Source organism: Neopelma chrysocephalum, unplaced genomic scaffold (genome assembly GCF_003984885.1).
Source record: "Neopelma chrysocephalum unplaced genomic scaffold, ASM398488v2 Primary Assembly neopelma1_116, whole genome shotgun sequence".
NCBI classification, from domain to species: domain Eukaryota; kingdom Metazoa; phylum Chordata; class Aves; order Passeriformes; family Pipridae; genus Neopelma; species Neopelma chrysocephalum.
In genome coordinates this window covers 1,432,766-1,454,748 of record NW_020897778.1, presented here as the reverse complement: position 1 = coordinate 1,454,748, position 21,983 = coordinate 1,432,766, and the positions used below count along the sequence as shown (strand labels likewise).

At 47.7% G+C, this 21,983-nt stretch overlaps 4 protein-coding genes across 10 annotated transcripts in view; 3 read left to right on the top strand and 1 right to left on the bottom strand.

The window, feature by feature from the left end:
* Nucleotides 1-1,869, top strand: part of GATC (glutamyl-tRNA amidotransferase subunit C) — a 7,068-nt gene extending 5,199 nt beyond the window's left edge. The window contains exons 2-5 of one of the 2 annotated variants that reach the window (XR_003536428.1): nt 137-303; nt 701-804; nt 1,181-1,521; nt 1,611-1,869. Coding sequence is in view for 1 of the 2 variants with exons in the window: in XM_027696877.1 (XP_027552678.1) it covers nt 137-303; nt 701-804; nt 1,181-1,236 (327 nt within the window). In the remaining variant the exon portion in view is untranslated. Of the gene's footprint in view, nt 1-136; nt 304-700; nt 805-1,180 lie in introns of both variants that reach the window. The other variant, XM_027696877.1, reaches the window with a different exon arrangement.
* A 4,658-nt stretch (nt 1,870-6,527) lies between these two features.
* Nucleotides 6,528-8,730, top strand: LOC113974072 (dynein light chain 1, cytoplasmic). 4 transcript variants are annotated; one of them, XM_027696882.1, is made up of 3 exons: nt 6,528-6,624; nt 7,112-7,249; nt 8,347-8,730. In XM_027696882.1, the coding sequence occupies exons 2-3, from the start codon at nt 7,118-7,120 to the stop codon at nt 8,482-8,484; spliced, it is 270 nt and encodes an 89-aa protein (XP_027552683.1). In that variant the 5' UTR covers nt 6,528-6,624; nt 7,112-7,117; the 3' UTR covers nt 8,485-8,730. The 4 variants fall into 4 exon arrangements, with proteins under 4 accessions (XP_027552683.1, XP_027552684.1, XP_027552686.1 ...); XM_027696883.1 differs by having other exon boundaries at nt 6,544-6,624; nt 7,109-7,249; XM_027696885.1 differs by having other exon boundaries at nt 6,619-6,669.
* Nucleotides 8,731-8,886: 156 nt separating this feature from the next.
* COQ5 (coenzyme Q5, methyltransferase) lies at nt 8,887-15,213 on the bottom strand. 2 transcript variants are annotated; one of them, XM_027696862.1, is made up of 8 exons: nt 14,996-15,213; nt 14,595-14,602; nt 14,324-14,473; nt 13,627-13,851; nt 11,674-11,780; nt 9,947-10,035; nt 9,619-9,730; nt 8,887-9,504 (listed from the first exon to the last, which is right to left on the bottom strand). In XM_027696862.1, exons 1-8 carry the CDS (start codon nt 15,187-15,189, stop codon nt 9,403-9,405), a joined length of 987 nt encoding a protein of 328 aa, XP_027552663.1. In that variant the 5' UTR covers nt 15,190-15,213; the 3' UTR covers nt 8,887-9,402. The 2 variants fall into 2 exon arrangements, with proteins under 2 accessions (XP_027552663.1, XP_027552664.1); XM_027696863.1 differs by lacking the exon at nt 14,595-14,602 and having other exon boundaries at nt 14,996-15,158.
* A 2,250-nt stretch (nt 15,214-17,463) lies between these two features.
* Nucleotides 17,464-20,231, top strand: LOC113974070 (dynein light chain 1, cytoplasmic-like). 2 transcript variants are annotated; one of them, XM_027696880.1, is made up of 3 exons: nt 17,464-17,571; nt 18,095-18,232; nt 19,639-20,231. In XM_027696880.1, exons 2-3 carry the CDS (start codon nt 18,101-18,103, stop codon nt 19,774-19,776), a joined length of 270 nt encoding a protein of 89 aa, XP_027552681.1. In that variant the 5' UTR covers nt 17,464-17,571; nt 18,095-18,100; the 3' UTR covers nt 19,777-20,231. The 2 variants fall into 2 exon arrangements, with proteins under 2 accessions (XP_027552681.1, XP_027552682.1); XM_027696881.1 differs by having other exon boundaries at nt 17,467-17,571; nt 18,092-18,232.
* Nucleotides 20,232-21,983: the final 1,752 nt, after the last annotated feature.

The following is a 21,983-nucleotide window of genomic DNA, read 5'->3' as shown; positions in this document are numbered from 1 at the left end:
CGGCCCCTGCCTGTAGGGCGACGGTTGGGTGGGTCTGACGGTGTCCGAGGGCTTTTCCAGCCTTAACGGTTCTGTGCTCGGTTCTTCAGAACCGTTCTTGCTCAGTTTTGCCTTTTTTTTTGTCCGGATTTGACAGCAAAAAGTGTCGGTGGAAGTGCTGGACCACCTGGAGCACCTGGCCCTGGTGGATTTCCGTGACTCGGAGGGCGTGGAGCGGCTGCAGAAGGCGATCGAATTTGCCGATCAGCTTCATGAAGTGAACACTGACGGCGTGGAACCCATGGATTCAGTGCTGGAGGACAGGTGATGGACCACAGCAGCCTCCTTTTATCTCTTAATCTGTCAAACTGTTCGCTTTTGTGACCTTTTTTCCCTGGGAATCACCCTTTGCTTACAGAAATGGCCCCTTTGGTTACAGAAATGTCTTATCATGGTTGTGTGTGGGAGGAAGATGCCACTGGCCCACGTGATCCTTATGTGTGACCACAGCAAAGGTGAACTTCAGTTCCTCGGCCTGTCTTGTCATGATTGGTCTGCACATGCTGCTCCTCAGACATCTGTCAGTGGCATTCTTGGGTGCTTCAAAATGTTCCAGTATTTGTCTCAGTGCTTATTCAGGACCAAAACCAGGTTTAGTGATAAGCTACCCTTCCTACTTCATAAAATAGCCTAAACGCAACTAGTAATCTGTGTTCTTCAGGTGTCTGTACCTCAGAGAAGATGATGTGACAGAAGGCAACTGCACCAAAGAGCTGCTGGAAAATGCCAGAGAGAAAGTAGAGGAGTATTTTGTAGCCCCACCAGGTATTGACTTGTTTGTAAAAACCTCTTAATCTTTCTTGAATTAACCTGAGGAATATAACCTGCCATAGCCATACTTACTTTCAGAAATTCTAGCTAATAATAGGAAAGTACTAAAATAAATGTAGCCATCTGTGTAAAACTGTGCAACTTATTGGTCCAAAGGCAGTACAGAGGCTGATCTGGCTGAAGTTACTGAACGTGTTGAGCAATTCTCTACAGTAAGTCAGTCAGGATTTACTTTCCTGACTTGCTCAGGGAATTTATGCTGCCTGAATATACTTAGAATAAACCAGAGAAGCACTGTAGTACCAAGTCGTACAACCCAGAAGGTAACCTACTGCTGGTCTCATAAAACTTCCTTTTTGTTTTCTCTCAGGTAACATCCCTTTACCAAAGCTGGAGGAACGAGACACTTTCCTGCAGGGCTCTTAGTGACAGCCCAGAGCCCAAACACCCTTTCACTATTTTATCTGGGAAAATGAAGTTTTGTCCAGTCACAACTGAAATACCCTGACCTGTATTTTGGTCAAAAGAAGAGCACTTGCAAGACAACTTACAGAAGAGAGAAGGTGTAAAAGTTTAGTAATGCTACTGAAATACTCAATGTCTGTGAAAGTGGAAGGCAGATGACCTTAGTGCTTTTGTTCAGCAAAATTAATTTCATGTTATTCTTGAAGATACCAAATAGCTTAAAGGCTTTAAAGAGCACATTCACAGGTAATGATAAAAAACGCCATTTTTCCTCAACAACTTTGTTGGGGAAACGAGAGGTTGGAAGGCTCTATTTTTGTATTTCTCGCCTGTAGCTCAACTCTGGCTCTGACCTGTCAGAAGTAACAAAGTCTGGTGTGGAGGAGGAGTCTGTAACATTGCTGAGTATCTCTGTGGCATATGGACGGAACTCAGGGTTTCATTACTGAAGAAAAGAACTTTGAGAAGATGAATCAAATATTTCGCTTGTACTGAATTATTTCCATTTTCTCTCTGTTCTCCATGTCTGTCTGGGTTACCTTCTGTTTCCCACTTTGTATTTCTATCCTCATAAATTAAATAACTGGAATTGTACATAATTTGAGAAAAATATGTGTTCTAAAATAAAAGCTGCTTGCAAAGAAGTAGCACAGCTCCAAGAACAAAATGAGCCCCCTGACTCTGACTGGAGAGGCCAGGAGACCATCACAGGAGGAGATGCTGTGTAACATAACATTGTCACTGTCTCATCCTGGCAGAGGATTCTGAGGCTTCCTCATGGAATCTCCAACACTCAGAAGCAGGATAAGCCAAGGCTCACTGAGAGAAATAAGAGACCTGCTGAAAAATACTGCAGCAAACTAGAACCAGATAGTCCACACCACTCACTTTCAGGCCATAAGGGGCACAGTAAAAGGCTGAAAAACAAATGTTTTTTCCTGGGTGGTGCCCTGTCCATGTACAGATTTAATAATCCATAATTATTTATTCCAGTTGTAACTCCATGCATTAAAAGAGATCGTATGGAATTATCTTCAGAAGTGCTGGAAAAGGCTGAAAAATCACCAGTTCTGAGTCTGCTGTTGTGGCTCTTGAGAGCCCAACAGGAGAAGGAAAGTGGCTCCTCCATGGCTGTGCTGGCACACGTTTCCCCTGGGGGCAGAAACTCACCTTGTGACATCGTAAGTTGATGTCATCCAGCTTACACAGTGCATGTTCTGTATCTTTTTGCAGAGAAAAGCCATTACTCCCATTCCATCTCGCTGTGACCAGCTTGCTGCTATGTGTCCCTTCAGCTCCTGCCAGTTGTGACAGGGGGTGTCCTGAGCAGGGACTTGAACTATTTCTGCTGTGAACTGCATCTTCCACATCCCTGCAAACAGCAGACAATATACATTAGAGATTAATGATACATGTGCCTTGTTTCTTAACATCTCAAAAGTCCACCAAGCATAATACAAGCATCATAATTTGAAAAACACGGAAAAAAATACTAAAGCCTTTGAATAATAGTGGTACTAGGTTGAGCCGTTGGTGGCTTGTTCTTAATACCATGTGGTCAAACTGCTTTGCTCTTTGTTATGTGCCCTGTATTTAATGGAAAGCCTTGGCTGAGCTGGCTTTGCTGGTGTAAGAAATCACAGCTTCTGGGTAGGATTCACTTTCACTCGCTGCCCGCAAAGGTTGCATCTCTGGTAAGCTTTGAACTATTCTTTTTCTGGAACTGATTTTTTCCCCCCAGATTTCTCTGTCGGGAAATGAGAGCAAACACTTGTCCCACTCTTACTTGTGCAGTTACTTCATTATTTGTTTAAGCTTCCATAATATACGCACACACATATTTGCATATGCATAAAACATGTAATTACTATGATACCTGAATTCTTTCAAGGGTATTGAAGCAAAGCCTGTATTTAGCCCCACTAATCAAATCCTCTGCAAAGCTGTAATGCTGTGTTAGTGTTTTAGTCTTGGGCTTTTCAAGATTCAGACCCTGCAAATGCTGAAGTTTTACAAATATACAAGCTCAGCCTAAAAGTAATTTAGGATGCATATATAAATCATGACAAGGAAAGACATGCTACAATCATGTTAGCAGATAATTCCCAGTTTGAGAAATTCCTCCTTGTTCTATCCATTTTGGCCTCATCCTTTTGACCATCAGAGAGAATGGGGACAATATTATTTACATAGAAAAAGGGAGAGGAATTTGAGAGTGAACTGCATGGCTGCAGGAGCTTCCAACCCAAAATAGCATCGGGTAACTATTTAAAAGCAACAACCAAACCAGCAATTTGGATAACAAGATCCCACATTCCCAATGCTAAGCTTAAAACTGCCAGTTCAGTGCTGCTCCCACACACTCCAGTGAGAGAACAGACTGCCTGCTGCTTGTTCCCCACAGCCCAAACTGCATTTAAAGTGGAAAACACACATTTCCTTAATGGAGGGGTTTGCTGCAACTTCACCACTAATGAGGGAATTACAGCCCTGACTCAGACACCTGCAACCACCAAAACAGAAATGCTGGCAGGGGCTGGACAAGCTGCCTGTGGGGCAGAATATGTCAGTGCCTCAGCCTGCCCTTGGCAGGTCTGACATGGTGGGTGCTGAGCCCCCCAGGATGCTGCTGACCCCACTGGGTTGCACCCTGAGGGGGAGGCAAGGCACCCATCGTGTGCTGGTTCACCTGCTTTCACTGCAGGGCCCCAACCTGCAAGTGGAGTACATGTTTCCTCTGGAGACCACAGAGAGAACTTGACTCAGACCTGCCAAGATTTTTCCACCCCTGTAAATCTGTAGATATAAAATTGGATTAGAAGCCCTTGCATGTGAATTCCAGGTTTACAAAGAAAATGTCAATGTGGAGACTTCTTCAGTTTTACAGAAAGAAGATGGTAGTTGTTTTATTGCTAATAATGATTATTCTATATTTTGATAGTAACTGGAAGCCCTGGAAAAAATCTCTATTAATACAGCAGTATGGAGTGCAATAAAGAGCAAAAAAATACCTCTCCTGCAAAGTGCTCACAATCTAACCTCCATCTGCAAGAGGAATCTCATGATATGCCTTATCCAGTTTCCTTCAGCACCTCCTCTACCCCAGCTATCATCTCCTGTGTGCATTTGTTCTGCCTTCCCCTGCAGCTCTGCCCTGGGGGAAACTATACTTTTATATTCTTGATTAACAAGTAGGGCTCTAATGTCTCTCTTTAAAGCCCCGTATCTTGGGCTTTAATGTTCCCCATTAACGACTGTGTCTCACCCACACTGACATTTCCTGCAGTCGTCATCACATCTGTTTCCTCAGCCAACCATTTCTTAATAAATGCACAGAAATTTGCCTGCAGCTACCAAACACAGGCGCCTCCTCAGAGATTCATGGGTGTTTCTGAAGTTTAGTGTAAGCACTGGGAAGACTGTTAAATGGTTCAGTTCTGTCAGCACAAAATTGTCCAGTACTCAAACAACCACTGCTAGTGCTGCAGTTACTAAAGTCTGTTCTGTAAATTAATTACTTGCTGTGGCCCCAAGACCATTCAGAGCTTTTTCACGTTGCTAGCACACAAGCAAAGCTGTGAATTGCATCTCTCCTATTTGGAATGCTAAAACCTGGGACCCAGAAGTTATTCCTGAGATACTCTGGAGTGACAAAAGTGTTACATCATCCAGTTTCAATATTTTTGGGGGTGGTATATTTTTCTGAGGTTGTCTCAGAGCTTGCAAAAGCAAAGGGTTGCTTGCAGTTATGCTGCTTTTGCTGTGAATGACACTGAGCAGGCAACTATACTGTACTAATATGAAAAAATATTTGCATTTCAGGTGAGGTGGATGACTGCTCTTGAGGGTACAAGGAAATGGGAGTCCTACCAACCAGTATTTGAAAACCTCTTCTAAGTCATCCTGTGCTGTTTGCTATGGACGTGGTTCCTGTTATTAACAGATCACCAGCTCTGGAAGACTCAACAGCGATGTTTTATCTGCTGACAAGAGCATAAGCAGAAAGTGCCCCAGGGAGAGTGAAACTAACTAAACAGAGCACCCAGGATCTCCCAAAACATCTTGCTTCATTTAAACAAACAAATAAAAAAAACCCCAAAACCAACCAAGCAAAACAAAACCCAAACCAAACACAAACAAACAAAATGTGGCAAGAGTTTCAAGAAATGGTGAGGTCTGCAAAAGATGCCATAAAAGAGACTTGAGAAGTCTGATAGGTTCAGTTCAGTGCATGAACAAAGTTTGGAGGTGACTTGACCATAGTCAGTAAACATGGGTAAGAGATTTCTCTCAGAGGTCATTTAGTCTGAATTGAAAAGACCTGAAAACAGACACATGATCAGGACATGGTCAGAACAGGACAGATGATCAAGTACCATTTACAAGCTATGGAACTCCTTCCTTTGACAGGGGTGGGCTTTGCTCTCAGTAAAGGGCATATTACTGAAAAAGCTATCCCAGATAATATCCCAGTATTATTTCAGTAATATCCCATATTACTGAAAGACCTATTCCCAACAAGAGCTTGTTTCAAAAGAGAAACAAAGTCTGTTGCAGAGATTACTGGGTTAAACTCAGTGCCTCTGTGATCCAGGTAGGGGCAAGTAATAAAATGGCTTTTGGGGTGCACATATCAACTAAGGAAAGGTGCTTTACTGAAGCTGGTGGACACATTACAATTCCTTGCAGGCTGAGGGTACTTCAAGCAACAAGTTTTTTGCAGAGAATCACCAGATGACGCCAGACAGAATCATAGAAAAAATGAGGTTGGAAAAGACCTCTGAGATCATCGAGGCCAACCTGTGACCCAACACCACCGTGTCAACTAGACCAGGGCGCTCAGTGCCGCGTCCAGTCTTTCCTTGAACACCTCCAGGGACGGCGACTCCTCCACCTCCCTGTGCAGCCCGTTCCAGTGTTTAATCACGCTTTCTGTGAAGAAACGTCCAACCTCAACGTGCCGTAGCGCAGCAGACGGGTAGCACAGGAGGCAGGACCGGAGCCTTTCCGTACAGAGCCCAAATCCACACGCCCACCCCAGCGGGCACCGGCAGTGCGGGGGTGCTCCTGCTCCCCCCCACCCCTGCGGTCGCCATGGGAACGGACGCGGCGCGGGGCATCCCGGGCCGCAAGACAACGCCGGGGTAAAGCCCTGCCGGGCGCCGCGCCGCGGCCAATGGACGCTCGGGGGCCGGCGGCGGTGACCAATGGGCGCTCGGGGGCCGGCGGCGGTGACCAACGGCCGGCCAATGGGCGCGGAGGGGGCGGGGCCGGGGCGCTTCGAGGCGCGCACGGCCCAGAGCGCAGCGCCGTTCGCTCCGCACCGCGCCGGCCCCGCAGCGCCCAACGGTGAGCGACGGGCTGCGGGGTCCCCGGGGATACTCGGCCACCCCGGTACACCGGCGGCTCCCCTGTGCCCGGGCTCTTCCCCATTCGCCGCCTCCGCTTTCCGCGGACCCCCGGCTCTGCCGGCGGGACACTTGCCTTGCAGCCGTGCGGGGCTCCGAGCCCTTGGCAGCGGGGCCGGGATTGAGTCGCCTCCGTCGGCGGGGAAAGGCCGTCGGGGCCGGGCGATGGAGCGGCCGTGCTGGGCTGGGGAAGGGCTGGAGCGGGGCTGGGGAGGGCCGGGAGAGCGGCGGGGCTTGTGTGGGGCCGGCCGGAGAGCGGGTGCTCAACGGGACCCGGCATTTCAGCCGCCGCTGCTCGGGCTGTGCCCGTGCCCGACACACCCGGCAAAGCGCTGCCCGGCCCCGGGAGCTCGCTGGGAGTGACGGTACAGGTGACTCTGGCAGGTGCTCCTGCAACTTCGAATTCTTCTCCTTTTCTCCCAAAGCAGGCAATCATGAGCGATCGGAAGGCAGTGATCAAAAATGCGGACATGTCAGAGGAGATGCAGCAGGACTCGGTGGAATGTGCTACTCAGGCCTTGGAGAAATACAACATCGAGAAGGACATCGCTGCTCACATAAAGAAGGTAAATGTTGGCTTGTAACGTGCTCATGAAAAATCAATCAGGGAGAATGTTGCTGGGCAAGTAGCTCTAGAGAAACAAGCTCTAGACACACTAGATAATCAAGTTGGACTTTCTCTCTTTATGTTCCTTTCTCCACCCTTTATGTGGACCTTTTTAGGTCCTTCTGCTTTACTATGGTAGTGCCTTATGCCTTTTCTGCCACTGTCCCATTGTCCAGGTGGGTAGATTGGCAGCTGACTGTCCCTGTGACTGATGAGCTGGTACAAAACACAGGCTCTATATGGAGCCTGTTTGAGGAGGGGTGGTTTGCCAATCGTGTAATAAGTGGTTTTGTTTTTTGCCCTTTCCCCCTACATGTAAGACAAGCTGTTCATACAAGTGCCAAACAGATGGTTCATAGCTTACAGTTTGTCACATTTTCTCTCTTGACTCCTACTGGGAGCCTGACTGAGCTGCAAGTAGTTGAAGGGTTTGTTTGAGCAGAACAGGAACCTCTTCCATGTTCTCAGAAAAACCTCTTCAGCTGATGGCTGTTAGATACTGCACTATATATAACCACTGACTGCATGGGATTACTCACAGTACACCTGTACACAGGAGTTTATTTGTAAGTTGTAGCAGGCTCCTGATGGCAGACTGTTAGAAGAATATGGTCTCATGACCAGATATCAAGGATGTGGCAGAGAATTTCCCAGCAAGTGTCCCTTCAGCATCCTTACTGTTAACAGCTAATGAAATCAAAATACTGGTTTAATCTGAGGTTCAGAACAAGCAGTGACGCTCTTAGAAGTTATGGTTTGAGATCATGGCGTGACTTTGGGTTAAAAGTTACTTCACCAAACATATGTTTTAAGCTTATTCCTGCTCTGCTTGGAAGCACTTTTTTTTTTGGTATGACTAAGCAGCAGATGAGTTATAAAGTGACAGATGATCCTTGCGCTTAGGAGCATATGCTGCTCTTTAATTGCCTCCTTCCAAAAGTGATACTTGTTAACAAGTGACATATCATTGCAAAAAAAAACCACCCAGAAAACCTGTTAGACAATATTAGTATAATTACCACAAAAATGCTGACTTTCTAGTTCTCTCTTCCGTAGGAATTTGACAAGAAATACAATCCCACGTGGCACTGCATCGTGGGAAGGAACTTTGGCAGCTACGTGACTCATGAGACCAAGCACTTCATCTACTTCTACCTCGGCCAAGTCGCTATTCTTCTTTTCAAGTCTGGTTAAAACCACGGACTGTTACTGAAACTTGCACCTGGGTACAGGATCTGCACAGTGACTCCCACCTTCAGCCTTCCTGGGGAAACAGGCCTTGATCTCCAGGTCTTTTGTTGTATTGTTAATGGTCAGGGATTTTGCTGTAGCAGCTGGTATTTTCATTGTGGCTATATAAAAAAGCAAAAACGTCTTCCTTGTATTTATTTTCTTTCAAAAGATTGCTTCTTTGCTAATAAAACTGTTGGAACTAGTTTATCCTTTAAGAGTTTTCTTTACCCTTTGCCCTCTTGCATTACCCTCTTTATTGCAGCGTGAATGAAGGATGAACATCCCCACCCCTATTCCCACCCACCCCCCAAATCCATAATTTCTTAGGCAACCTTCTTACAAAAGATTGATTTAAGTGGAAAAGAGTTGATGCAGAGCCCTTTTATTTCACAAGCCTTTCATTTGCTTTTGAAAGAAGTAAAGGAGTCATGGGAAAACATTCTTAAACTCCACATGACAGAGATAATAACAGCTTCATAAAAATCCAGTTACTTCATAAATCCAAGTTCTCATGGGTATATCCTCCTTGAAGCTTAGTAAAAAAGGCATCTTATTGGAAGACTAGTCAGCCTATTTCTGTGTCCAACACCCACTGGCAACTGATGCTGCTTCACTTGTTAGCACTGCTCAGTTTTGACTGTGTCCTTTACATTGCACTTGAAGGGAAATCCAAGTGTAAGAAATGCCACAGGAGTCGCTCCTTCCACATGTTTCTTGAAGGAAAAAAGGTAGCTGGTGTTCTGGGTCTGGCTGCTGAGCCAGTATCTGCTGCACAAGTTCTTAAACACTCCTCTTCAATCCTCATACTGTTAAAATTCCACAGCTTTCACATTCTTCATAAAAATTACACCACCTCCTGTGTTTTGCTACATAGTAGACTCACAGTTTGAAACCTGAGTGAATGGCGACAATGCCAAAGTTTAAATTCTCATAATCCACTTTGAAAAAACCTGCGTCTTCTATCATGGCCTTCAGCTCCTCCTGAAAAAGAAGTGCCATAATTTTAACAACTCGAAGGCCTATGAGCCAGTGGCTGCAAGGCTGTGCTGGGATCATGTTTTGTGTGTTAGTGAGTTCAGGGAAATCCCGTCTCACCTGAGGGGGGAACCGCCGGATGCTCTCCACCAGATACTGGTAAGACTTCCAGTCACCAGCAATGACCTCACCCAGAACAGGGATAACTTGGAAACTGTAGAGATCATAGAGCCTGCACACACAGACAACAAATGCAAATGAATACAAAGAAGTTTAAAAACCAACCCTCTCCAATACAAGCTGGTCTCTGTACCACTATGCTGTGCAGTCTGTATCTGATTTTAAAAGTGCACAAAGAAGAGGCCTCAAAGTGTCTCCATCTCTTATTGTGGCTGAGCACAAATAAGAGAGCCTTGTGACGTGGCATAAAGTGCCACCATGTTCTTACCTGGAAAGAAGAGGGTTGCTGACATGACTAAATTCAAGGCAGAGAAATCTTCCTCCTGGTTTCAGCACACGATAGGCCTCTTCAAGAGCCTGAGACAAAGCAGATGTGATAAGTTTGTTTCTGTAGAACAGCACCTGCCTATTATCATGGCATGTGATATTATCATGCAACTCAGATGAACTGAGGGAAGTCAAGAGTACCCTGACTGGCAATCTGTAATATTTAATGTGGAGCAGCATCCCAAGACAAGTAAAAAAACCCCAAACCCAAACCTACAACAAACACAAAGCACAAACACTCTTGATGTTACATAAATAGATTTCTACAAGGCTTTGTGTCAAAACTTGATGTTGGGTTGCCAATTTTTCTTTTTCCCTACTCCCAGCTGATGAATGTTTGTTGGCAGAGCTCTTGTAATTACAGACCAAACCCAAAAGGGAGAAGGTGACTCACCTACAAGAAACCGAAAAAGAAAAAAGGGCATGATAGATTTTTTTTTTAAATTGAAAGAAAAGATTTTACTGAGGCACACCCAAAAGATCAAAGAAGGAATGATACTGGGTTTCGGATGAGCAATGTGTAAGAACAGGAAGGAAGGAGAAGGAAGAAAAAAATCTTTGGCTACTTTGAAAATTCCATCCTATATCCAAAACAAAATACCTAAGAAGAATCAAGAAAAAATTTTCTTTACAACTGTATATTCTTTCATGCAAGAGCACAGCAGAGTTGTATTCCAGCAGCTCTGCAGGTTGCTTGGCTTCAACTGTCCTGTTTCTAAGGAGGGGGACACAAACAGTACACATACAAGACAGGAGCTCTGCAAAAGAATTGGCAGCTTGGGTGTTTTGTATCAGGTCTCCAGGGAACTCTGCCACCAGACTCCTGTATCCATGAAGGCAAAGAGCCTGTGCTTTGGAAAGGTGCAGACAAAGTACCAGGAAAATCCATCCACATTAACTTCTGAGGCATATGGTCCAAGGTGGTTACACCCACCACAGAAGAAGCTTTGCCAAGGTTGTAACACACTGCTCCAAAACACACACAACTAGTCCACCTAGACAGCTGATCTAACCTATCTTTACCCCCACGACAGCTTGTCCTCCTCAAAGAACAGACATTGTCTAGAACAAAGGGCACTACTTATTCTAAATAAGATCATACTTGTTCTTCACAGGAAGCTCTACCACCAGCCAGTGTAAAGACCCCGAGCAGAAGTGGGCAGAACAGGTTAGCTAACAGCAGTGGGGGCAGCAGCCAGCTGCTTCCCACCCTGCTCTGGAAGCTCTGCTGGCTCAGGCAGGGAAACAGAAGAGAACAGGAATTGTTGGACCCACGGTGGGTGGGATGTAGATCAGGTGCTTCAGAAGATTTGAGACATGCAGACTGACTGCACTGTGCAGATCCAGCCATGCCACAGGTCAGGAGAAGGTGGGGAACGACTGCAGCATCCAGCCCCTTTGCCTTAGGAAGAGATCGTGTGGCTTGTCAAGCTGGAAGGATTGGGTGCAACTGGTGTAAATCTATCTTTTTATGGCAAAGGTGGGGCATTTAATTGCATTCTCCATTCAAACAAGTTGCACACCACATGCCACTTCTTTTAAATGTTTTAGGAGCAGACTATGATCTTCCTTTATACAAAGGAGTTCCTCCTTTTCTTCCTCTGCTGAATAAAAACCCCTCAGATGAATGATAAGGACCCCATGTCAGGACACACTACAGCAACTTACCAAATCAATTCGAGTTACATTTCGGATTCCAAAGGCAATTGTGTAAACATCAAACATATCATCATCAAAGGGCAACTCTTCAGCATTCCCAAGCACCCAGGACAAGCCTGTAGTGAAAGACAAGTCACAGAACTGAACTCAAGACTGCTCCAGAAAGACTAGAACTTACCTATCCTAGAAAAAATTGATTCTTTTAAAGGTGATATTTAAAACAAATGTTTCCACTTTGCATTTTTGTTGGAGGAAAGACACCTTGGCCTATACTCAGGAACCTTTCAAGGCCCTGTACTATACCACTCACTGTGTTTCAAGACTGAGTAGTTAATTTTGCAGATCAGCCAAAACATTGTTCTGTATGTACATACATATACATATATATATACACACATACATTTTGTGCTCACAGTGCCTTAGCGTGCCAAAAAAAAAAATTTACCCAAAACTTGCATCCTAGTGGAAAGCATTGTTGGCTGCCATTTGTTTGCAGCAAAATTGTAAAAAGACAATCTCTGCTTTAAGAGTAACTATAAACAAATATTAATGTCTTGCCACACAACAATGGCCAAAACACTCAACACGTTTTGCTAGAAAGCCTCTAGAGACTGAGGAACATGAAAAGCCAAACTCCCTTCACCAGCACCATCACTGTGTGATCCCGTTGCAGCTGTATTCATTTCCAGCCCCTAAGGAATCAATACCATGTCTATCAGTGGAGCATGGATGTCCAGGTTACTGGTACCAAAAATAAGACTCCTTAATTTAGAACTAATAGCTCTTAAAGTCACTTGTTTTGGAAGCTCAAATGCAAAACAAAAAAGCTAACAGAAAAAAAAAACCAGAAGTCTTCTGCAACAGTTTCAAGGGGCACTATGCTAGAAAGCAAAACAGGAGAGCAAAACACAACAGAAAACAATGGTTGTTGCCAGGAGATGTTAAAATTTCAGTTTTACAAAATATATATATTTATAGTTGTAGTAAGTATTGTATGAAAAGAAGCATGCAACATTATTAAAGCAGCAATTATTAGTGTTATTTAAACCTGGACAGTTTGAAAAAACACCTAAGAAGTGAGCAGCAAGAAAAGGTCTTGAGCAACAGGTAACAGTCCCTCAGAATACACTGTGGTAAAATCACAGGCCAGGAGTTTGTAAGATACATAAAAGGAGCTCTTGGTGTCCAACAAGAGGAGATGGGGCACCTCTCCTGCAGACAAAATGTACAATCAGCAACCTCTGCCTCTCCCTTACAATGTTAAGAATAACAAGTTTTAGATCTCAGACAATCCAGAGACAAGCTCAAAAATGAGATTATTACATCAGGGAAGAATTGCCTGAAAATTCACTTCAGGCACTTCAGGTAGGACACATGAATTGGGTATGTGCTGAACAAGGGAGTAAAAGAGAGAAAGAAGTCAGAATTGTGGCACACTGAGCCACAAGCAGTACTTCTTTCTCTATGCCTTATTTCTTAAAATCAGGCTTTTCAATCAGGATTGGCCTGGTCCCCAACAAATTATAAGCATCAGTGAATTAATCCATTCACCTACAAACTAATATTTAATATGATTCAGTTTCTCTGAACATTATTTGCATATGCTCTAACTGTGGGAAGTTTTATAGGTTCACAATATCCTTTACTTCTCGCACTTTTTATTTGCTACCTTGATTCCTAAAATACACATTATAAGATCTTTAGTCATTCTAGGGCTGAGCTCTGCAGCTCAGTAATACCAGATTTGTCAGCACAGATGTTAACAGCAGGTTTTGATTATTTAATTTTGAAGGACAGCTGGGAATCAGACCTAATAGACACTTCCATATTTGTTCTGAAAGTTCAAGTATTATTCAAGAGAATCACTGTACACCTGAAGTGTAATCCTGAAGTGGTGATTACCTGATGCATCAAATTCTTGCTATCAGGGATGCTGCTGACACAGTACAATGCATGACCTACCTTTAGAGTAGCCAAGGTGCTGTGCTTTCTGCTTCCCAACTTTAAACATTTCTCTGTTAATGTCACAGACCACCACCTGGGAATCCCCTAGAGAGTCAAATTTGTCTTCCTGGTAACTCTCAAAAATCTCCTGCCATGACAAATTCTGATGGTGCTTGAGCTTCCTCTGGAGCTGCCGTTCTCGTACAGCGCGAACATAATTAATGAATCGAAAGGCAATGTCACCTGCAGTTGGTTTAAAAGAAAGATTCACATTTCGGAATGTTTTCTGACTCCAGGAAATTGAAACATAAGGCTTTGAACATCAAACTGAGTTAATATTTATTTCGAGTCATATATATTAATAAAAACAACCCACACACACATTGTATATACACAGAGAGTGTGTATATATTTATAAATATAAAGGGAATATATTGAAAGCAAAGAGTTAGTGACTTTCTACAAATTTAAACAGTTTTCCACAACATATCATGGCAGTACTACAACACTTTCAGACCCCTGGAGCAAGATATTACAAAACACAAAGAAGTTAACTCTTAACCCTTCTCTGGGAAAGTCAAGTAGATGCCTCACTGGTTTTAAAGACAGGAACTGATGGAAGGAAGAAAAAAAAGCTGGGCAACTTAATTCTGAGCACTCAAACAGCTGAAAACCAGCATGGCATTGTCATGTGGAACTCACCAAAATTATTTACCTGTTCCTCCAGCAACATCAAGAAGAAGTGTTCCTGGGGAAGGGTTCATTTTATGTACCAGGATATCCTTCCACACCCGATGAATTCCTAGAGTCATGGAATCATTCATCACATCGTATTTCTTGGCCACGCTTTCAAATACCTGGTAAACTGCAAGGAAAGGACATGAGAACGAGATGAGACGCAATTTACTTAAAAACGCTCACGTCGAAGTAAACTGTGTCATGGAATCGTTCATTACACCGTATTTCTTGGCCACGCTTTCAAATACCTGGTAAACTGCAAAAAAAAAAGGACATGAGAATGAGATGAGACACAATTCACCTCAAAACGCTCATGTCGAAGTAAACCGTGTCTTTTATTGCCTCGTTGAGGTCTGTCACCACGTGGACGTGAAAAAAACCAATCTGAAAACTCATCACAAAAAAAAAAAAATTAAAAAATCGAATCCTGCTGTGCCCGTTGCCTGACAAAGGTCTCTTTGGAGACGCAGCCTTCCCGAGCCGAGGGAAGCGCGGAGCAGGTGATATTATTCACAGGGGTATTCACAGGGATACCCTTCACGGAGGCTCCCGGTAACGGCGCAGCCCCAAACACACCCCGGCACCCCGGAGACCCATCACCGCTGGGCTCCGGGCCCAGCCCGCCCGCTGCCGCCGCCGCCGCCCTCACTCTTCTCCCTCCTCTCCTCCTCCGTGACGCTCTGGAAGCCGAAGTGCATCTCCGGCCCCGCGGCCAGACCGCGGAGCGCCCGCGGGGCCTCGCGGACACGGGAGAGCAGCGCCCGGCAGCGGCACCGGCACAGCCGCACCGCCGCCATCTTCCACCGCCCCCGGGGCGGGACCGGCACCGCCGCATCCCGGCATTCCGGGAGCCGGGAAACGCCGCGCCCGGCTCTTCCTATCGGCGATGTGCTGGGGCACGCGAGTTGTGCCCGGCGCCGTCACTGAACCCCCCCGCTCCGTGCCACCGGGTGGTTCGCTGGGAGCGCACATGTGATGGGAAAAAAAAAAAAACCCAAACAAATGAAAACTGAGCAAAGTTGCGGCTGGAGAAGGGAAGGTTGCTGGAGTACTCAGAGCACCTTCCAGTATGGGAAGGAGCTTCCAGGGAAGCCGGAGAGGAACTCGTGGTCAGGAACTGGCAGTGGGAGGACAAGGGGGAATGGGTACAAACTGAAAGGGGGGGAATTTAAGTTAGATGTTAGTCATTCTTTGCTGTGAGGGTGGGGAAACGCCAGAACAGGTTGCCCAGAGAAGTTGTGGCTGCCCCATCCCTGGCAGTGTTCAAAGCCAGGCCTTGAGCAACCTGGTCTAGTGGGAGGTGTCCCTGCCCATGGCAGGGGGAGGTGGGACTAGATGATCTTTAAGGTCCATTCCAACAACGTTCTGTGAACCCCAAACCCACCACAGCCCTCACGGCTTACTTGAATAATTTTGCAAATAGTTTCCTTTAACTTTTCTCTCTTTATTTTTTCTTCAGATTTTTTATTTTTCAGTATCCTAGGTTAAAGTAAAGCCTCATAGGGAGCAGGAGGGAGGGTTTGTGGGTTCTGATGAGCAGCAGGGAGGAGTGAAAGGTGCCTCTATTCCTGTCAGGAGCATTAGGACACATTAGGGACCTTTTCTGCCTTTTTTTTTTCTTTTTCCAAGACGTGCCTTGCTTATCACTTTATTTGAATCATCCAGGAATGCTGCCAGCTTTGTAGATACAAAGAAGTCACCTAACCCATTCTCAGGAGAGATGACATCACACAGTTAAAACCAGCCCAGAGACTGCATTCCCTGGGCATGAGCTGGGCTCCCTTGCCAGGACCTCCCTGCCACATTGGGACTTTTAGCTTTGTCATCAAACCCCACCATGATTTTATATCTCATATTTTTTAACTCTACACTCTTTGTGGCAGGATGCCCTCCAAAGCATCATGTCTGTTTTTTGGGGTTGGTTTTGCTGGGTGTTTTTCTCAGCTATATGGAGAAGTGATCTTTGCCTACCAGAGCCATGGCTGGGACAGCCCCTCTCAAGCTGCAGTCACAGCTGCTGCTGTCCAGCCACGTTCACAGAACCACAGAATGGGTCAGGCTGGAAGGGACCGCAGTGGGTCATCTGGCCCAACCTCCCTGCTCAAGCAGGGTGATCCCAGAGCACATGGCACAGGATTGTGCCCAGACGGTCCTGGAATATCTCCACTGAGGGAGACTCCACACCCTCTCTGGGCAACCTGTTCCAGTGCTCAGTCACTGCACAGTAAAAAAGTTCTTCATGTTCAGGTGGAACTTCCTGGGCATCAGTTCCTGCCCATTTCCTCTTGTCCTATATCTGGGCACCACTGAGCAGAGCCTGGTCCATCCTCTTGGAACCTCCCGTTAGATATTTACACACGTTACTGAAGTCCCCTCTTGGTTGTCCAAGGTTCAACAGGCGCAGCTCCCTCAGCCCTTCCTCATAAGAGAGATGCTCCAGTCCCTCAGTCATCCTCGTTGCCATCCACTGGACCTGCTCCAGGAGCCCCGTGTCTCTCCTGTCCCGAGGAGCCCAGAATTGGACACAGCACTCCAGATGTGCCTCACCAGGGCTGAGCTCCCTGACCTGCTGGCAACGTTCTTCCCAATGCATCCCAGATTTCCGTTGGTCTTCTTGGCCCCCAGGGCACACTGCTGGCTCAGGGACAGCCTGCTGTCCACCAGGACCCCCAGGTCCATCTCTGCAGCGCTGCTCTCCAGCCGGTCGGCCCCCAACCTGTACCGGTGCTCAGGGTTATTCCTTCCCCTCCTTCCTTCAGGCAGCTCGGCCGCGAAGAAAGAAACAAGGCGATGGGGAAGAGCTGCGCACGGCCTGAGAGCCACCAGCCCTGGCCTGCCCTGGGCTGTGCTTTCCCGGTGTGGCTCCGGGGCGGCCCCAAGGCCGGGCCTAACCCAAAGCCAGGCCCTCCGCGCAGCACCGCGACCGCCCGTCACCATGGGAACCAGGCGCGGCCGCAAGGCATGCCGGGCTGAAAGAAATTGCTGCGGCAAAACCCTGCGAAAGTGCCGTACTGCGGCCAATGAGCGCTCGGGGTGCTGGCGGAGGTGACCAATGGCTGGCGGCCCGATCGGAGGGGGCGGGGCTGGGGGCGCTCTGAGGCGCGGGCGGCGCGCGCGGGTCGGTTAAACAGCGGCGGCGGCGGAGCCGAGTGCGTGTGTCGCTGCTCACCGCGCCGGGCCCGCTCCTGCCCCGCCCCGCTACAGCCCCGCGGCGCACACCCGACGGTGAGCGGAGCGGCGTGACGGTCTCGAGCGCTGGGGAGGGACGGGGTCCGGCTCGGGCACCGAGTCTGGGAAGTCTTGGGGCTGGGCAGCCCCGGTGCCTGAGCACCCCAGCAGCTCCCCCGTGCTCAGGCCCTTCCCCAGACCCCGGTTTTCCCGCATCCCCGGCGCTGCCGGCGGGACCCTTCCTTGGCAGCGGGGCCGGGCTTCAGTCGCCTCTGTCGGCGGGGAAAGGCCGTCGGGGCCGGGCGATGGAGCGGCCGTGCTGGGCTGGGGAAGGGCTGGAGCGGGGCTGGGGAGGACCGGGAGGGCGGCGGGGCTTGTGTGGGGCCGGCCGGAGAGCGGGTGCTCAACGGGACCCGGCATTTCAGCCGCCGCTGCTCGGGCTGTGCCCGGGGCTGTGCCCGTACCCGACACACCCGGCAAAGCGCTGCCCGGCCCCGGGAGCTCGCTGGGAGTGACGGTACAGGTGACTCTGGCAGGTGCTCCTGCAACTTTGAATTCTCCTCCTTTTCTCCCAAAGCAGGCAATCATGAGCGATCGGAAGGCAGTGATCAAAAATGCGGACATGTCAGAGGAGATGCAGCAAGATGCTGTGGAATGTGCTACTCAGGCCTTGGAGAAATACAACATCGAGAAGGACATCGCTGCTCACATAAAGAAGGTAAATGTTTGCGTGTAATGTGCTCATGAAATCTCTATGCACATGAAAAATCAATTAGGGAGAATGCTGCTGGGCAAGTCGCTCTAGAGAAACAAGTTCTAGATAATCAAGTTGAACTTTTTCTGTAGGTTGGTGTCCATATGTTCCTTCCCCCCACCCCTGTACGTGGACCTTTCCAGGTCCTGCTTTTCTCTTGCAGTATTTTCTACTTGGGCCTTTTCTGCCACTGTGCCATTGTCCACGTGAGCAGAGTGGCAGCTGACTGTCCCTGTGACTGATGAGCTGGTACAAAACACAGGGGCTCTATTGAGCTCTCCTACGATTTTCCTGAGAGGAAGCCAGTTTTCCGTGGTTTCAGTTGTATTGAACTTAATCTTAAGGATCTGTTTACAGTTCTTGCCAGCTAGGTCAAAAATTGCAGGGAAAAGTAGTTTTCTGCAAATCTACTATAATCTCACCTCTTATTTTTTAGTGATATAAGGAAAAAAGAAAACTACAAAAAAAATCCTGGTGGTGTGGATTATCTGTTGTTTGCAACATCTGTGTTGTCCTTTATGTAGGATTAACAATACAGGAGAAAGATCTAGTTCAGATTATATTTCCTGCTTCGTCAGCTCGGGGGAATGGAGAAATCAAAGTGCGTCAGTAGAAGTTAAACTGATCTGAGTGGAAGAATTGTTAAAATGTTAAGATCTGTTGGACTGAAACTCTCTGGAGTGAACTGCTTGGCATTAGAAGCTAAATTTGCTCAAGTCTTAGTCTGCAAGCTGTGAATTTTCACACAGATATGTTGAACTTTTACCCAACGCTGGAAGAAGGCCTCAAGAGCTGGGTCAGGCTGGAAGATAAGGAAGTTATAACTGTCAGCAGAAAACACAGGAAACAGGCTGCCCAGAGACAGTGAAAAGAACCCAGACCCTAATATTATTATTGGTCCTAACTGTTTTGTGGAAGGTGGGAAACTGAGATTGGGAGAGTGTAATTGCCCGAGGACTTCTTTGTTTGGGGTCCCTCTATGAAGGCACCCAGCTCGAGCTGTTCTATTGCTATACCTTACTGGACGAGAATTTTCCCTTTAGCACAATGAAGTCTAAATTATGGCTTTGTGTTTGTGGGTACAAAATTAGCAGTGAAGCTTTTACTTGAGGGTTGTAGATTCAGATCATGGTATGAACTATGGGGAGAGAAAAACTAATTTCTCTGAACAAAAGTAATGTTTTAAACTTACTATTGCTCAGATAAGTAGAGCTGTGGGGTTTTGTGTGTCTGAGTAAGCAGCAGGTGAACAATAAGATGTAAATAAGATAATCCCAGTACTTAAGAGCAGCTATTCTTCCTCGATTGCCGTGCTCAGGAAGTGAATACCTGTCAGAAGAATTCTTAATTTGTAGCGATCTTTTTTGCAGGAGTTTGACAAGAAATACAATCCCACTTGGCACTGCATCGTGGGAAGGAACTTTGGCAGCTATGTGACTCATGAGACCAAGCACTTCATCTACTTCTACCTCGGCCAAGTCGCTATTCTTCTTTTCAAGTCTGGTTAGAACCACGGACTGTTACTGAAACTTGCATCCAGTTACAGGACTCTCTGACTAGTTACTGCAGCCTTCCTGAGGACACAGGCCTTGATCTTCAAGGGCAGTGGCAGGGATTGTTATAGCAGATGATGTTACATTGTGGATATAAAACGGAAAAGTACCAAAAAGTCTTCCTTATATTTATTTTTTTAGAAGGCTCCTCCTTTGCTAGTAGAGCTGTTGGAGCAGTTTTTCTTTTGAGAGTTCTATAGCCATCTACTGTATTTCTCCATTACTGCTAGTGCTATGCAAGTACTGACAGTGTTTAGTTCTTTATGTTCCAAGCCTCTCTTATTTTACTTTTTTAAAATAATTTTTCCTCTCTTGTTTTGCTGGATGTGCTGCCCCAAAGCCTGAACTGTTTCTTTTCCTGCTGTCTCTGGAGAAGCGCTTTGGATAATAAAAGACAAGATCTCCAGCCAGGTCACTGTTTCTGGCCCATTTGTGCTGTCGTGGCGGTGGGTGACTGGGGCCGGGTGAGGAGCGGGATCTGAGCTCGGTGTGCGGGGCCGCGGTGTCCCGGGTCCCGCAGCTCCCGAGGACTATGAGTCCCGTGGTGCCCGCGGGACGGGCTCCATCCGCGTCTGGCCACTGCTGCGGGCGACTCGTCGCCATTAGCGGGCACAGGCTGTGATCCCGGGCACGGAGTGGAGCCGCCCCCGCGCCCCCGGCAGCAGCTGCCGGAGCCCCAGGGCGGTAAGAACCGGGCGGGGGCGGCGGGGCTTGGAAGGGCTCGGGCGGGGCTTGTGTCAGTCCCGGCTGGAGAGCGGGGGCTCAACGTGACCCGGCATTTCAGCCGCCGCTCCTCGGGCTGTGATTCTGGGAGCTGCTCCTGTAACTTGACTCCTCTGCTGCTCGATACAGCCATCCATGGGCAATCAGGCAGCTGTGGTAAAGGATACAGACACGTCCAAGGAGCAGCAACGTGCTGGGCAATGTGTCATTTTGGCCGCAGAGAAATAGAATATTGAAACAGAAATCACAGCACTTATAAAGAGCATGAATGTTTGGTTGTAATTATCCTTTTGTTGAACACTATCCACAACAGAAGTCAAGCAGGGAGGGTGCTGTGACACTTTATAAAAGCTAAATTCTGTGGTCACAAGGTACTTTGGACTTTTCCTGTGGGCTGATGTCACCTCTCAAAGAAATCTCTTCCCAAATCCAGAATATCTGAATACTGAGCTAAAAGCATGAGTAAGGCAATAACCCAAAGCTGCACGGAGGGTCGCTGTGGTTGGGGCTGGGCTCTGTCAGGGACAAGTGGGAGCTACAGCAGCCCTTGGCCTGGGTTGAAGCCAGTCTGTCCTATGGCCAACTCATGGTGACTTGCTGCAGGGAAGGACTGTATGGGAAGATGCGTGGAACCTGGAAGGTAAGCTCAGTGTCCTCGGTGTGTCTCCAATAACCACAGTCCCAGATGACAGCAGGTCTCTTATTGAGACGCTACTCAAAGACTCCTCCCCGGGTGGGATCAAAGCTTTTAGTCGGGCTGGAGGTAAGGGAGGGCGCCCAGCTGGGCTGTGCTTGTACAGCAAATCGCTCAGCCGGGGGGGCCCAGGAGCGTTTTACCCGAGTCCCGTTCCTGTTCATTGCAGCGTCCTCAGTATTACAGCTGTTTTAGGCGGAGCTCAGGCCGCAGCCGGTGTCCCCGGTGTCCCCGATGTCCCTGGGGGTGTCCCCGGTTACCGCGGCCGCTCGGCCGGCGGCGTCCCCGTCGCCATGGCAACGGGAGGGCGGCACGTCGTCCTCGGGCAACGCCCCTCCCACCAGCCGCTTCTGGCCAATGAGCGCCCGAGGTGCTGGGACGGTGACCAATGGCTGTCGGGCGACGCGGTAGGGGCGGGGCCGAGGCGTGAGGGTCGCTTTGGGCCTTTCTCAGCTCCGCTTTTTCCGCATCCCCGGCTCTGCCGACGGGACCATTCCTTGGCGGCGGGGCTGGGCTTGGGTCGCCTCCCTCGGCGGGGAGAGGCCGTCGCGGCCTGGCGATGGAGCGGCTGCATTGGGCTGGGGAAGGGCTGGAGGGCGGCGGGGCTTGTGTGCCGATTGATCTCTGGAGGAATGCGGTGTTGAGCATAACACTGTAGCTCATTTAAAGAGGATGAGTGTTTGTTCATAATGTTTTCCTGTTGAACATTATTTTGGACTTTAAAAAAACGGAGCAAAAATGTTGG